The sequence below is a fragment of the Herpailurus yagouaroundi genome, unplaced genomic scaffold (genome assembly GCF_014898765.1).
Source record: "Herpailurus yagouaroundi ecotype Mexico unplaced genomic scaffold, PumYag 198, whole genome shotgun sequence".
Taxonomy (NCBI): Eukaryota; Metazoa; Chordata; class Mammalia; order Carnivora; family Felidae; genus Herpailurus; species Herpailurus yagouaroundi.
Genome location: NW_024412429.1, coordinates 16315237 through 16330363, shown reverse-complemented (window position 1 = coordinate 16330363; position 15127 = coordinate 16315237). Strand labels below are relative to the sequence as shown.

The following is a 15127-nucleotide window of genomic DNA, read 5'->3' as shown; positions in this document are numbered from 1 at the left end:
TCTGTGAGATCGAGCCCCGCGTCGGGCTCTGTGCTGACAGCTCGGAGCCCGGGGCCTGTTTCAGATTCTGTGTCTCTCTCTCTGCCCCTCCTCCGTTCATGCTCTGTCTCCCTCTGTCTCAAAAATAAATAAACATTAAAAAAAATTTTTTTTTTAAATAAATAAAAAAATAATTTCAAAAAGTTCATCATGAGGGGGCTCAGTCGGTTGAGCAGCTGATTTGGCTCAAGTCATGATCTCATGGTCCATGAGTTTGGGCCCCACATCAGGCTCACTGCTGTCAGCCTGTCAAGGGAGCCCACTTCGGATCCTCTGTCCCCCTCTCTCTGCCCCTTCCCTGCTTACGCTGTCCCCAAAATAAATAAATGTTTAAAAAGAAAAAAAGCTCACTTTTCTAAAAAAAAAAAAAAAAAAAAAAGTAAATGACGACAAGTTGAATTTTCATGTCTGTAAAAAGAGCATGAAGAGGCAGCCGTTGTATTATTGTGTCACCGTCTGCACACGAAGCTGACACTTTGGCTTTGGCCACGAGGGCCCAGCTACACAGGCGTCTTCCTGGGTTTCTCACCTCGTGTGGATTTTGGCCTGCCTCAGACTGAACTCTGCCCTGCGGTGAATAGTGTTGCAGCCCCAGACGCAACAAAGTCTGGGTAATGTTCTTACTGCCAAATGTGCCTTCCATCTACAGGGTTAATTTAAGGGACGGGGCAGCATCGCTGTGGCTGAATATGATGATTCATTTTCTTTTAAGGTTTATTTATTTTTGAGAGAGAGAGACAGACCGCCAACGGAGGAGGGGCAGAGAGAGAGGGAGGCACAGAATCCGAAGCAGGCTCCAGGCTCCAAGCTGTCAGCACTGAGCCCGACGCGGGGCTCGAACCCACGAACCGGGAGATCGTGACTTGAGCCGAAGTCAGATGCTCGACCTCTGAGCCACCCAGGCGCCCCTGATCATTCATTTCTTAACCTATAAAATACGCTGGTCCCTTTTTCCAAATCCATGCCGCCACACACATTCTAAAGGCATCTGAAAATGCCCGTGGCATAGTGTGGGTAGGCAGGAAGACTCCTGTAGAGCACCGGCGTGAGCTGGCCACAGGCAGCTGGAAAAAAACAGGAACAGTTGCCACCAGTGGCCTTTGTGCTTGGTGTCCCAGTGCTACAACAGGAAGCATGGATTTCTTTCCGGGCTTCCTCAGATATGCACAGCCACTGTGATAACCAGAGAAGAATGTTACTGCTCTGCTAGGAGCAGAACGTTTGCAAGGATAAGTAGGCATCGACAGAAGTAAAGGTTTGAAATTCAGGAAGTCCCCACCTCCAAGCTGGGTGCCGGAACTTTATTTGTAGTTAATTGTTTGAAACCCAGAGCACGTTTTCTCAAAGCCATGTTACAAACGGTAGCAATATTCCAGGAAGGCTCAGAAGCCTTTTTTTTTTTTTTTTTTTTTTTTTTCAGTAGAGCGCAACCAGGGGAGGGGTAGAGAGAGGGGGACAGAGGATCCGAAGTGGGTTCTGCCCTGACAGGCTGACAGCAGCGAGCCCAACGTGGGGCTCGAACTCACCCACAAACTGCGAGATCATAACCTGAGCCAAAATCAGACACTCAACAGACTAAGCCACCCGGGTGCCCCCTCAGAAGCCTTCTTAGCCCATGATATGCCTAAAGTACAATCCTGCACAATTGGCAAGACAGGAGCTAGCCACCAGACATCGCTGTGTTGATGCGTCCGGCCACACCGAGAGCAGGTCCCGTGGCCCTCTCACCACACTCTCAGGGAGTAGGTGGTTAGTGAGGCCCGTGGGGGCACGGATGTCCTCCCCGCCTGCTGCTCCAGAGGAGGGTGAAGTACATGGCCAGGGGTGAATCAGACTTTCCCGTCCCCTTCCTCCTCACCTCTTCTACCTCGGAGCTCCCTCCCCAGTGCTGAGGAAGGAGGCCTCCTCGGCCACATTGTCTAAGCCGGCCCCCTTCGCAAAGGGTAACGTGCACACGAATCACCTGGGAGTTGGTGACGTTGCAGATTCCGATTCAGCAGGCCCGAGCTGGGTTGAGATTTGAGACGTCAAACAAGTTCCCGGTGATGCCCACACTGCTGGGCCACGGACCCCAGTATGAGCCGCAGGAGTCGGCCAGCATCGTGGGCAGGGGTCGGGGGTGGGGGGCAGGGGGTGGCGGAGGGGAACATCCTGAGTCGTTGCAGAAGGGACGAGGCAAGTGAGAGAGCTGAGCTCTGTCGCAGGTGGGAAGAAGTGGGCGAACCCTGGACGCAGTCCTGGCCGTGTCACACGTCATCTCACTGGAATGTTCTCCGGCCAGAGCAGGCAGGAGCTTTGCAAGACACAGCCCTTAGTCCTCAGAAGAGTGAAGCCAAGTGGGGTCCCGGTGTCTTTGCTCCAAACGATCGCATGCAACATTGGTTTCTGAGCATCCTTTTTATGAAAAGTACAGTAATAAAGCCCGGCAGGAAATACGGCAATCATTAAGGAGCAGATCATCCCGGAGCCTCACCATCTAGGTCCTTGACCGTGTTTTAGTGCGTGAGCCGCCAGCAATCACAGCACTTTCCTCCGGGATACCAAGGTTTCCGGTGCAAGTGGACTCAGACGCACTCTGATAGACTGTTCTGGACACACCGCAGCAAAGCAGCAAGGAGCACGGGCCTGGTTCCAGTCCTGTCCCCACCACTAACTTGCTCGTCCTTGTCCATGTCCTTGAGCACATGGCTTGTGGCTGAATGTCCCCTGTCCCATCAATAAATTGAGGCTGAAATTAGTACCTCCCTCTAAGGGTGGTGGGGGACTTAATTAAAGATGTGATTTGAGAATCTTGGAACTACGATGTGCCGTGGGGCCGTGGGGGGAGGTAAGTGGTCCCCACGTTCAGGAAGTTGACATCTGCCTTTTCTATTTCATTTCCTAAACCAAGAATGAAATAGCAGATGGCGAATCTAAAGAGATACAGGTGACCTAATACAGGAGGCTGAATTGAATTATGTAGTTAATTTATGTCATTAGGTGTACACTGTTCAGAGTGATCATTTTGCGGCATTTGCTAACATACAATATTCCGTTTTCTCCTCTAGATGAGCACCATGCCAGGACTGCCGACCCGGCCCTGCTTCTACGATATAGATCTTGATACAGAAACAGAGCAAGTTAAAGGCTTGTTCTAAATGAACCAGACTTCCACAGGACCCACTGCAGGTAGGCTCCTGGGCTTCCTCCCGTGTCTTTCTTTCTTGCCCCAAATATGTTTTAGTTTTATTTTGTCTTGTTTTTCTAATATTTACTACAAAACATGGGCTGGTAAGTAATTTCCTGACTTGGTTACTATGAATTCCTACTGAATAAGAGCCCATGACTTGGGTCACTCCTCGATGTGGATATGCAGTGAGATGGGCTCCCGTCCAGTGAAAGTCAAATCATGTCACTTCTGAATATAGATTGCTTGAAGGCATCTCTTGCCATTAAAAAAAAGGAACCCTGTGAACTCATTATTCTGTCTCCAGAATTAAAACTAATATAGTGTCGGGGCGCCTGGGTGGCTCAGTCGGTTGAGCGTCCAACTTCGGCTCAGGTCATGATCTGGCAGTTAGTGAGTTCGAGCCCCGCATCGGGCTCTATGCTGACAGTTTGGAGCCTGCAACCTGTTTCAGATTCTGTGTCTCCTTCTCTCTGCCCCTTCCCTGCTCATGCTGTGTCTCTCTCTGTCTTTCAAAAATGAACAAAATTTAAAAAAAAAAAAAAAAAAAGCGAATATAGTGTCCCTCCCTGTCCATGTGGATTCGTTCTAAGACACACAAACCCTCACCGCCCCTCAGCATATGCCTAAAACCACAGACAGCACTAAATACTTGCGTGTGCTATGTTTTTTCCTATACGTGCACGCGCATGATGAAGTGTAATTTACAAATTAGGCACAGTAAGAGATTAACAATAATAAGTACCAGTAAAGTAGGACAATTATAACAAGATGCTGTCATCAGAGTTCTATGAATGTGGTCTTTCTCTCTCCCGCTCTCTAAATACCTTATTGTACTGCACTCCCCCCCCCCTTCATGTGCTGATGGGAGATGATAACAGGGCTACACGATGAGATGAAGGGGGTGACGTAGACATCGTGACATAGCTTTAGGCTGCTGTTGACCTTCTGACACCGTGCCGGGAGGATCATCTGCTCCCAGACCACATTGACTATGGACAGCTAGACCCATGGAAAGCGACACCGCAGATGAGGGGGAGTACTGTGTCTTTAGGCATTTTATAACTCTCCGTTCCTACCACATACCTCTTGTGCCGAGTCAGAATTACGTGATAGACGGATCTGGGTGCGTTCATTCCCTGCGGCTGCCATAACAGTATCACAACCGGACGGCTCAAAACAACAAATGTTTGTTCTCTCAGTTTCAGAGGCTAGAGATCCAAAGTCAAGGTGTCAGCCAAGTCGTGTCCCCTCTGCGACTCTGGTAGAATCCTTCCTGGCCTCTTCCTGGCTTGCGGTGGTGCCAGTCCTCCTGAATGTTTCCCAGCTGGACCCACATCGTTTCAATCTCTGCCTCCATGGCTGTGGCATTCTCTGTGTGTCTCTTTGTATGGGGGTGTCCTTAGAGGGACACCACTCACATTGAATCAGGGCCCACCCTCCAGACCCTATCTTAAAGTGACCACCTCTGCAAAGACCTTATTTCCAAGTAAGGTCACTGTCTTCGGTCCTGGGGCTCAGGACTTCAGCATATCTTTTTGGGGACAGTTCAACGCATAACACTCGACTGTGACACAACAGATGGATTGGGCTCTTGTACCACTGGCAAGGTACATGAAGATGAGACCAGTCTAACGCAGAGGGCCCTGTGCGTCATAGGAAGGACAGGGCAGCAGAAAGGAGACCCTCGCTAGTTCATGGTCCACACAGTTTAACAGGGCTGGTCTTGACTTGGAGCCCCCATAGGCAGCCCACAGTGGGGGTCCCTTGGTCTTACTCATGTCTGCCCCTCAGGACTGCAGTCACACCTGCTGGCTTCTTTCCTGGTTTCCCTTCCGGAAGAGAAATGACCACCCTCCTAATCCTGCCCCTGGGAAAACTCTCAGTCCCAGTCGTAAAGGCTTGTGAAGCTGCTTTTCTCAGCTTCCCGTATATCACACCTCACCATATTCTCAGAACACATTCCTTTTCCCAACACTCCCAGTTCCGTCTCCACACTCGCTCCTGTTCCTTAGCCCAGCATCCCTTCCTTTTTTTCTTTTTCTTAATTTTTATTCATTTATTTTAAGACAGAGAGAGAGAGTCAGCAGGGTAGGGGCAGAGAGAGAGAGAATCCCAAGCAGGCTCTGTGCTGTCAGTGCAGAACCCAACGTGGGGCCCAGACCCACGAACCATGAGATCACGACCTGAGCTGGGACGAAGAGTCAGAAGCTTAACCCACTGAGCCACCCAGACCGTAGGCCTATTAGACAAGCTTACTTGACCTGAATTCTCACTTTTGTTGGTTTCACTACCAGTCGTCAACATGGGGAGATTGTTTTCCTTTTTTGTAAGTCTTTGTTACTAACACTAAAGGCCGAGACTATGATGAGAAAGGTAAGGGACCACGCCAATATGAAATGACATTAATACAACGTGCGGAATTGTTGGGTTTGGGGTGTGTGAGGCGTATGGTGTTGTTCATACATGTTTTTCGCTGAGGAATGGGGGCTGTGTTTAGTGTGAACCACAACCACATTTCAAATCTGTGTCCATTCGGAAGAAGAAACCCCCACAAGATAAACCAAGGAGACTAATTTCACAAAGAAGCCTTGATAATGGTGTCATTTTGGTCTTTGGGTATAAAGTGTGTGTGTGTGTGTGTGTGTGTGTGTGTGTGTGTGTGAGAGAATGTCTTGGGTTTCCCAGCTATCCTTCCTCTTCCACTGAAAATTAACCCATCCTGACTAATCTCCCCTTTCACGTCAAGAACCCATTCTGCTGCATTTCCGCCATTTATCATTCTTCTCCAGAACAAGTGTGTTTTCACCCTTTATCTCTCTCGGGTTGTATTTTTCCAGCCTCGTGGTCCGTTTTCATTTGTTCCTCAAGTAGGTAATTAAAACCCAGTTACACCTTAACTATAGGTTAAGACTCTGCTAATGCCAAGGGACACGTCACGTACACTTAAATCCTTAGGTCTGTGTTCCCTAACAAGTGTTCCTCCGGACTTTTTTTTAAGTTTACTTACTTATTTTGACACAGAGAGAGAGCACAGGGGAAGGGCAGTGAGAGAGAGGGAGAGAGAGAATCCCAAGCAGGCTCCATACTGCCAGCATGGAGCCCGACGCGGGGCTCGAGCTCACAAACTGTGACATCATGACCTGAGCCAAAACCAAGAGTCGGGCGCTTAACCGACCGAGCCACCCAGGCAACCCCAGATTTTCTTTCAATGTTGAGAGAGGGTTAGAGGTCAGGACGCCAGCCTGTGGAAGTTACCTCAGTGAGCCAGGGATCATGCCGAGCACCTCACCTGGGTGGTCACAGCACCCCTTGGAGGCAGGTGCTGTCCCGCGGGGGTAGATCCTCCCCGAGGAGGTAGCTGAGGCGTGGTCCCGAACCCCAGGACTGCAGAGCCATCTTTCCATTGCTTGGCCCTGCCTCTCCTTCCAAAGCTGGCACGGGAGTCACCTTCCCACCCCTTGCCACCCCCCGGCACATGTCATGCTGGGATCAGTGCAGCGAGATGGGCGGTTCGGTTTCAGAGCTGTGGAAGCGCTGGCCCAGGAGAGTCGGCAGCACGGTCGAGGTGCCCCGCCAGTAAGCACGCATGCCGAGACCCCCCCGGGACCTGCCTCCCCTGTCTCACCCCATCCTTTATGCCCAAACCAAAGGATGCCCTTTGCGTGTCAGTCACAGGGTAAATGAACCTTGGCCCGCCCTAGAAGATCGTAACCAGTTATTTGAACAGACCTATAATTTGGGGATCATTTCTGTATAACAAAAGATAATTCTTTGGGTATTAAAAGCTATGACTTTGTCCAGATTCTTTTTCGCCGGAGTATAATAGGGCTATCTCTCGCGGAACTCTCTCATAGAACGTTGTTTTCCCCCTCACTTATCCAAGGCTCCTTTCTGCTTTGTGAACTGCCCGATCCCGTTCCCAGCTTGGTGGGCGGTGGTTCAGAACCCATCACTTGACCCTGCTTTGCACCTTTGAAAATGGATCCAGTGTCGCAGGAGAAAGCGCTGTACAAAGCAAACATTCCTTCCCGGGAACTCCCGGGGTGATGATCCCGCAAACGGACCCTCTGTTTCCCATGTCCTCACAATACGCGGTCAGGGGCGACCTCCTCGCAGTCAGGTCTGTGGCGATTAAAGGTGCAAGGAATCAAAATGTTGACATTTGGATGACAGTCGGCGTAGACAGATTTGCCCGCCAAAAGCGGGAACGTCTGGCGGTCGCTTTGCTCCTGGAGCGGTCAGACTCCAGAGAGCCCCGTGCTGTCAGCCTCAGAGTAACACACACGTGAGTTTTTGCAGCACGCGTTGTAGACGTGTAGCACACGGAAGATTGCGCTCTGTTAACAACTGTTTCTGTCCTTCCGCTTCCTCTCCTCTCCTGCTTACCTCCCCGTCGAGGAACTCACGTAAGATCTCGTATGAACAGAGAGTCAAGAAGTCACCAGAATCTGAGCTCTTGCTCCTTTCCAAGGCTCCCCTGTGATGCTTTCACTGTTGTCAGAAGAAGGGCATGATTCATTCTTCCGGGTGGCACCAAATAGAAAGAATTAAAGTCAGTTGTTTGTCCCAGGAACACCGATCCTGCCATATTACTGCTCAGTCTTTTGTTTGAAGATGATTGGATTTCAGGTGTTTTTTTTAACATTTATCTATTTTTGAGAAAGAGGGAGGGGGGAGGGGCAGAGAGAGGGAGACAGAGGATCCGAAGCAGCCTCTGTGCTATAAGCATAGAGCCTGATGCGGGGCTCGAACGCACGAACTGTGAGATCATGACCCTGAGCTGAAATCAGGTCGACTCTAGTCCTGCTATAAATGTTAGTTATTTACCCAGAAAGCTTTTTCTTGAACTGCACGTGCAAAGAAAGGTGCTCGTTTCTTCTCCCAACTGCCTATAGAGCAGAAATGTTCAGTGATAGTTAATGGTCATACGATAGTCTTGAGTATGGTTGCTGCCCTTCTGTGGTCAGGGTCTGTTATGCAAACCAGAGGCTTCAGGGTTCCCTCGGGGAGCACCTGGGCTCTGTGATTTTGGTCTTAAAACTGTCTTTTCAAGAAGCAACTCAAACACTGTTGATTACCGTTATGCTCCAAGATGAAGGTCAGCGAGTACCTCGCCCTGAGCCATCCTTGGAGGGCACAATGGGAAGCTCGGGCCACTTAAATAAAAGATGGAGGGGACTTGAATCTAAAGATGTCATCTTTGTCATCTCATTGACATCGAAAGGTGGTGACGGGGGCGCCAAGGTGGCTCAGCCAGCTAGCATCTGACTTCGGCTCAGGTCATGATCTCACGGTTCATGAGCTCGAGCCCTGCGTCGAGCTCTGTGCTGACAGCTGGGAGCCTGGAGCCCGTCTCAGATTCTGCGTCTCCCTCTCTCCCTGCCCCTCCCCAGCTTGTGCTCTGTCTCTTGGTCTCTCTCAAAAATAAATAAACATTTTAAAAATTTGGGGGAAGTTCTTAACTCCCTTTTAAGGAAACTTTTTGGGGGGGGGGGGTACGGTGCACCTGGGTGGCTCAGTCAGTTAAATGTCCAACTTCGGCTCAGGTCGTGATCTCACGGTTCATGGGTTCGAGCCTCGCGTCCAGCTGTGTGCGGACAGCTCAGAGCCCGGATCCTGCATCGGATTCTGTGTCTCCCTCTCTCTCTGCCCCTCTCCCGCTCACACTTGGTCTCTCTCTGTCTCTCAAAAATAAATAAACATGTTAAAAAAGAATTTGAAGAAACGTTTTGGGCTCTCTTTGATTTCTTATCCATTCCATACCAAGATAGACTATTTAATATATTCTGTCCTCATAAAATTCTGAAATGTTCTTTTTTCTGAATAACTGGATAATAATAAACAGCTGACTCCTCTTTTTAAATCCTCACTAGAGTGGTTGCATTTCCAATTTATAAAATCTGTATTCAGACTTTCTATACTTCTGCCAACACGCAGAGGTGTTTTTTGTTTGTTTTTTTCAACATTTTTTTTTTGGTTTTTTTTGTTTTTTTTTTAATTTATTTTTGGGACAGAGAGAGACAGAGCATGAACGGGGGAGGGGCAGAGAGAGAGGGAGACACAGAATCGGAAACAGGCTCCAGGCTCCAGGCTCCGAGCCATCAGCCCAGAGCCCGACGCGGGGCTCGAACTCACGGACCGCGAGATCGTGACCTGGCTGAAGTCGGACGCTTAACCGACTGTGCCACCCAGGCGCCCCGTTTTTTGTTTGTTTTGTTTTGTTTTGTTTTTTAATGTGGAACCACATACGCCACGCCCCTATAAACACAAAACCACTACGTACAAATCTAAGGTGTCTAATCAGCTGGTCTTCAACCACCCACTTTGGGTTTGGAAGGTCTTCAGACTTGCCCTCCTTGGGCTGTTTCCAGTGCACCAAGCCCACCGTCATTCCCCTTATCCTCCTTTCCTCCATGTGTGTCACTGAGCCTCAGGTCCAGGATCACGAGAGCCCCCAAAGTGAGGCTGGCCGCCTCCCTGAATGGAGGGGTGAGGTCCTGCCCCAGGCAAACCTCCCTTCCCAACTTCGAAAATATTTTCTTTTGGTTGAGGATTATTGTGCTCGGGGTGCTCCTGTTTTCGGTTTACTTCCCTGACTTGAATCCGATGCGAGGAGAGTAGTCTGCATTCCTGGTCCCCTGCCTTCGTCACTGTCTTCTGTTCTGAGGCTAAGCAAGCATCCTTTCTGGCTCTAGAGCCCCCACTCATCTGTGGGAGGCCAACTCACTATGTTCTGGCCCAGCAGACAAATTCTTCCACGTATAAATTCAGATTAAAGGCCAAATACTTGCATTTACACTTCTTCCGCAATGATGAACAGAGACTTTCTGAACCTTCGGGGTTTGGTTCGTTTGTCTTTTCTAAAATGTAGTTTGATGACTGCTCCTTCTAAAAGATTTCAGGCTCCAACAGTGTCCAGGAGTCTTAATATCCTTTCAGAGGAAACAACAAAGCTTTAACATCAATAAGATCTCCTCCCTTCCATTCTTGCCCTAAATGCATTTTTCAGACCTTCCTTTCTGTGCCTACTATAAAAGACAAGCTGAAATCCAAGGCGACAGGATTCCTGATCTAAAATCCTGAGCGGTCTCACTCGGCAGGATCCCGGGGACCGTAAAGCCCAAATTCAGAATTTTAGAATTTCCGCCTGATCTTTTCAGGAGGTTAGGAACGCTGCCTACAGTGACCGTGCTGACTGGGTCACAGAGCGGTGTGGAATCGGATTCTCCACCGCTCTTAAGAAAGACGATTCCAAACAGTGATTCCCAGCCCTGTCTTGTGAAGGAAATCATTTATCTGCGGGTGAATTTTCTTTTGGACTCTGGCTTTTTAGAACTATATTACCAGTTTGACATCACGGGGGGGAGAAAGCTCTTCTTAAATCACTGAAACATGGCTTTGTTTTCCAGGCTCCCGAAACACAAACCCGTCTTTTGCCTTCTTGCCGCCGTTGGAGAAGAAAGTGAATTTGAAATATGCCGGTTACACAATGCGGGAGAAATGGGGAAATAGACCAAAGACACATTCTCCGTTCAAGAATTCTGTTTGCGACAGAGTATGGTGTCCGGTAAAAGGACCTCCACCAAGTTCGAAAGAAAGTAATTTATTTTCCGTTTCTGCAGAGTTTACATTATTTCCCACTGCTTACACTGTAGAATGTTTATTTTATGGGGACTGAGGAATTAAAAGAGTGTGAACAAAAAAGGTACCATTTTTCCACTCCGGACTTTTCTATTTTGTCTTTGAACTGAAAATAAACATGTACCTAGAAAACCAAACAGCAAGTTTCCAACGCTAGATAAAACTCTCTGATCTCTAGAGGTAACTGTTCACATTGGGGTTGCGACCTGACAGATTTTCTGGAAAACCGTGAATACAACGAGGGTTTTAGAAACATAATGAGAAAGAAATTGCACGCGCGCACAGAAATATCTGATCCGTTGTGAAATCTTCGGACCGTTGGAGGGTTGTAATAAATACATAGCCTTTAGACCGCAGTGCATTTTATACACAGAACTGTTTTTCAGTGCCAGTGAAATTTACATCACTTACCCAAAAAATAATGGGTTCGTGCTCGTTCCGTCCACCCACAAATGAATCTCAGCAGCCATTAAGCTTTCGAAGGCCCATAGGGCAAAGAAAAGTTGGCTCTTGAGGTCAGGTGTTGGGCAGATGTTTTTCCATTTGTCCAACCCATAATTCATAGTAAAGAATGGTGTATGGGCTGTACCCCCTTCCCGGGAGTTACTGACCCTTTTCTGTTTCCATTTTTTCCTACAATAACGTAAAGTTATATAAAAGTTAAGACAAAACCAAGGATTCAGGAACAAACAAGAAGTGATTGTCCTCTAAGCAGTATAAGTAAAAGAGTCACCATAAATATCTTAAATGTCCCCCCCGGCGCATCCTGCAGAGTCCTTGCCATCGGATCTTTCCTGCACATTCTAGTACTGCACCCTTCAGTGACCCTGCTCGTTAGTTGCCCTGCGTATAATGTGTCTTTATGCACAATTTAATTTGTTCCAAAACATGGCTGAAACAACCAAAAAGCCTCCCCACCCAAAGACTGTCTCAAGAATGGTTTTGCTTGGTGTTTCTGAAGGGTGTGTGTCCCTCTCCCCCCACCCCCGTCCTTTATTTGCGAGTACACCTCTCCAAATATACAATGAACCAGGGTTTTCCATATACTGCCCTTTGAAGGTCTTAAGGGTTCACAGGAAACCTGTTCTCTCTGCGATGCACTCAATGAGCGGTCTGGCTCAGGAGTTCATTTTTAAGCAGTTGCCTTCTGTTATTTGACTTTATAATTTTCCTCTGCTATTTAGTTTCATTTTCTGCTTTTGAAGGTATTTTGGGGCGCCTGGGTGGCTCAGTCAGTTCAGCGTCCAACTTCAGCTCGGGTCATGATCTCACAACTCGTGGGTCCAAGCCCCGCGTCGGGCTCTGTGCTGACAGCTCGGAGCCTGGAGCCCGCTTCGGATTCTGGGTCTCCCTCTCTCTCTGCCCCTCCCCTGTTTGCACTCTGTCTCTCTCCCTCTCAAAAATAAATAAGCATTAAAAAATTAACAAAAGAAAAAATACATTTCTAGAAACCTATATTCCAGGGGCTTTAGACTTCTTTCTTTACCTGCTTTCACCAGGCAGTTCGCCAGTTCACCAAAAAGAAAAAAAGAAAAGCATCCCAAACAGACATGGGAGAGCTTTTCAGTGCTCAACGTTGAAGGGCCTGTAATCCACGCGTTGCTAGAACACCCCAGACTTTTACTATTGTGTGGCCACATTTACCTCCTCTAGATACCATCACTCGAGTTCTGGTGGATTTGTTTTCTCTCACTCACCCCCTGCCGAGTGATAAGCCGTCTCCACCGACTTGAAAGGGCTTCAGCTGGTTAATTAATGGGCTTATCAACTCGTAATGACTTGAGGCTGTTCCCAGACGGGAGAAGGTGTTCCTTCAGGGAAGACCTACTTACTTATCTACCATCTCTTGGGAGGACAAGGCCCAAGGAAAGCCTTTGACGCGGCCTGGCCGGTTCAAGTGCGAAATCATCTCAAGTGCGGATGCTGATTTCTCTCCGCCTCTGGAAGTGAAATGTCAGAAACCACTGACAGTTCAGTGGGGGCCCCCGGTGACCCGCCATGGCACACAGACTAGTGGCCGGGCTCCCTCTCTGCTCGCAGTCCTGTGGTAGCATCACCTGCAGAGGTTAAGACCCAGGTGACAAGAAGCTTCTGAAAGCTCCTGGGGAGATGCACCATCGGGATCAACTGACAAGGGAGAGATGAACGTGGCCCCCAGAAAGCAGCGGTAAGCCAGTCCATTCATTTCGGTCCTTTTTATTCTTCTCTTTCTGGGGTTATTTTGTTTAACTGGGATGTGCTGACCCCGTTAAAACAATACTTGAGTATTCTTCACAGTAGATATTTTAAAAGAATCCTCAGATCTGACATTAGCCAGGGTTTTGTTTTGCTTTGTTTTGTTTGAATAATTTACCCATACCTGGGGCGCCCTGGGTAGCTCAGCTAGTTAAGCGTCCTACTCTTGGCTTCGGGCTCAACTCATGATCTCATGGTTCATGAGTCCAAACCCCACGTTGAGCTCTGTGCTGACCGCCATGGGGCCTGCGTGGGATTCTCTCTCTCCCTCTCTCTCTGCCCCTTTCCCGCTCGCTTACATGCATATGCTGTCTCTCTCCCTCTCTCTCTCTCTCTCTCAAAAACTAGACATTTTAAAAATAAGATAATTGGGGCATCTGGATGGCTCAGCCAGTTAGGCATCCAACTTCAGCTCAGTTCACAACCTCACTGTTCATGGGTTCAAGCCCCACATCGGGCTCTCTGCTATCAGCCCAGAGCCCTCTTCAGATCCTCTGTCTCCCTCTCCGCCCCTCCCTCTCTCTCTCTCTCTTTCAAAACAAATAAACATTAAGAAATATTTTAAAAAATAAAACAATTTACACATACCTATAAATAAGAGGGTGTCTGAAGCTTACCTTATTTATTCCAGAAAAATCCACATACACATATTTGTCCATTGCTTTTATATAAATGTATACATACATGAGAATACAAGTTAACTAATAAGTATAATTTTTATAGCATTTTTTACAAACCTATAATACATAGCCATTGAAGATGTTGACTCCCGTGGTAGAACAGTTGGTTAGTAAACAGACCTTTCCCCCAAAAAAGCTCTTCTATAGCGACATTTCAAACAAAGGAGAATGGAATTCAAGAGTCCATGAACTTGGATGGGAAAAATTACATTTTCGCTTTTACTAACCTCTAAACTTAGTGTAGAATTTCCTTCAATTATGAACGTTGGCAACAAACTAACAGTCGTAAAATAGTGCCTGTGTCTGCCACCAATAGAAATCACGGATATTTTAGGGGCACCTGGGTGGCTTAGTCGGTTAAGCGTCCGACTCTCAGTTTCGGCTCAGGTCATGATCTCATGGTTTCGTGAGTTCGAGCCCCGCATTGGGCTCTGCGCTGACAGCCCGGAGCCTGCTTGAGATTCTCTCTCTCTCCCTCTCTCTCTCTGCCCCTCCCCCGCTCACACTGTCTCTGTGTCTCTCAAAATAAATAAATAAGACTTTAAAAATATTTAAAAAAAAAAAAAGAAAGAAAGAAATCACGGACATTTTAATACTACATTCCAGTGTCTGCATATATTCAGAGTAGCATTTTGCTCATCACGACCTCTGAATGATAGCTATTAGATCAGCCACTACCTTGTTATTTCATGTGTAAAGAAAGAGCCACATATATTGCTATCATCCAATTTGATTACCTTTCAATATTTTAATTTTTTTGTAACGTTTTTATTTATTTTTGAGCCAGGGAGAGACAGAGCATGAACAGGGGAGGGTCAGAGAGAGGGAGACACAGAATCCGAAACAGGCTCCAGGCTCTGAGCCATCAGCACAGAGCCCGACGCGGGGCTCAAACTCACGGACCGCGAGATCATGACCTGAGCCGAAGTCGGCCGCTTAACCGACTGAGCCACCCAGGCGCCCCTCAATATTTTAATAATTGTATTTCACTATCATTGGCTTGCCTTAAACCCAAGGCATTTAACAACATTATTCTGAGAAGCGGTATAGACTTCACACTGTTAAAGGGATCCGTGGTGTGAAAAAGGTCATGATGAAATTCTAACAGCCTAAATCCGGGTTCTGAGGCAGCATTGCACTGCTCTTAGGTGTTGACATGTCAGGTCATTCCTAAGAGTCCCTGCTCCAGCCAGGGCCCCTGGTCTGAATCTTAAGTCTCTTATTCGGGGAGTGGTGCAGGCAATATACAAGAAGCCTAACTCAGACAATGTAGAAACCTCTGAAAACCATAGAATGCTGAGTCAATGTAAGAAAAGGAAATTGGGGCGCCTGGGTGGCTCAGTCGGCTAAGCATTCCAACTCT

The 15127-nt window shown here is 47.9% G+C and overlaps 1 protein-coding gene across 2 annotated transcripts in view; it reads left to right on the top strand.

The window, feature by feature from the left end:
- MTHFD1L (methylenetetrahydrofolate dehydrogenase (NADP+ dependent) 1 like) overlaps positions 1-10986 on the top strand; it is a 183086-nt gene extending 172100 nt beyond the window's left edge. For both annotated transcript variants that reach the window (XM_040448893.1, XM_040448892.1), the window contains 2 exons: positions 3087-3207; positions 10618-10986. In XM_040448893.1, coding sequence (XP_040304827.1) covers positions 3087-3176 — 90 coding nt within the window. In that variant the 3' untranslated portion in view covers positions 3177-3207; positions 10618-10986. The remainder of the gene's footprint in view (positions 1-3086; positions 3208-10617) is intronic.
- Positions 10987-15127: the final 4141 nt, after the last annotated feature.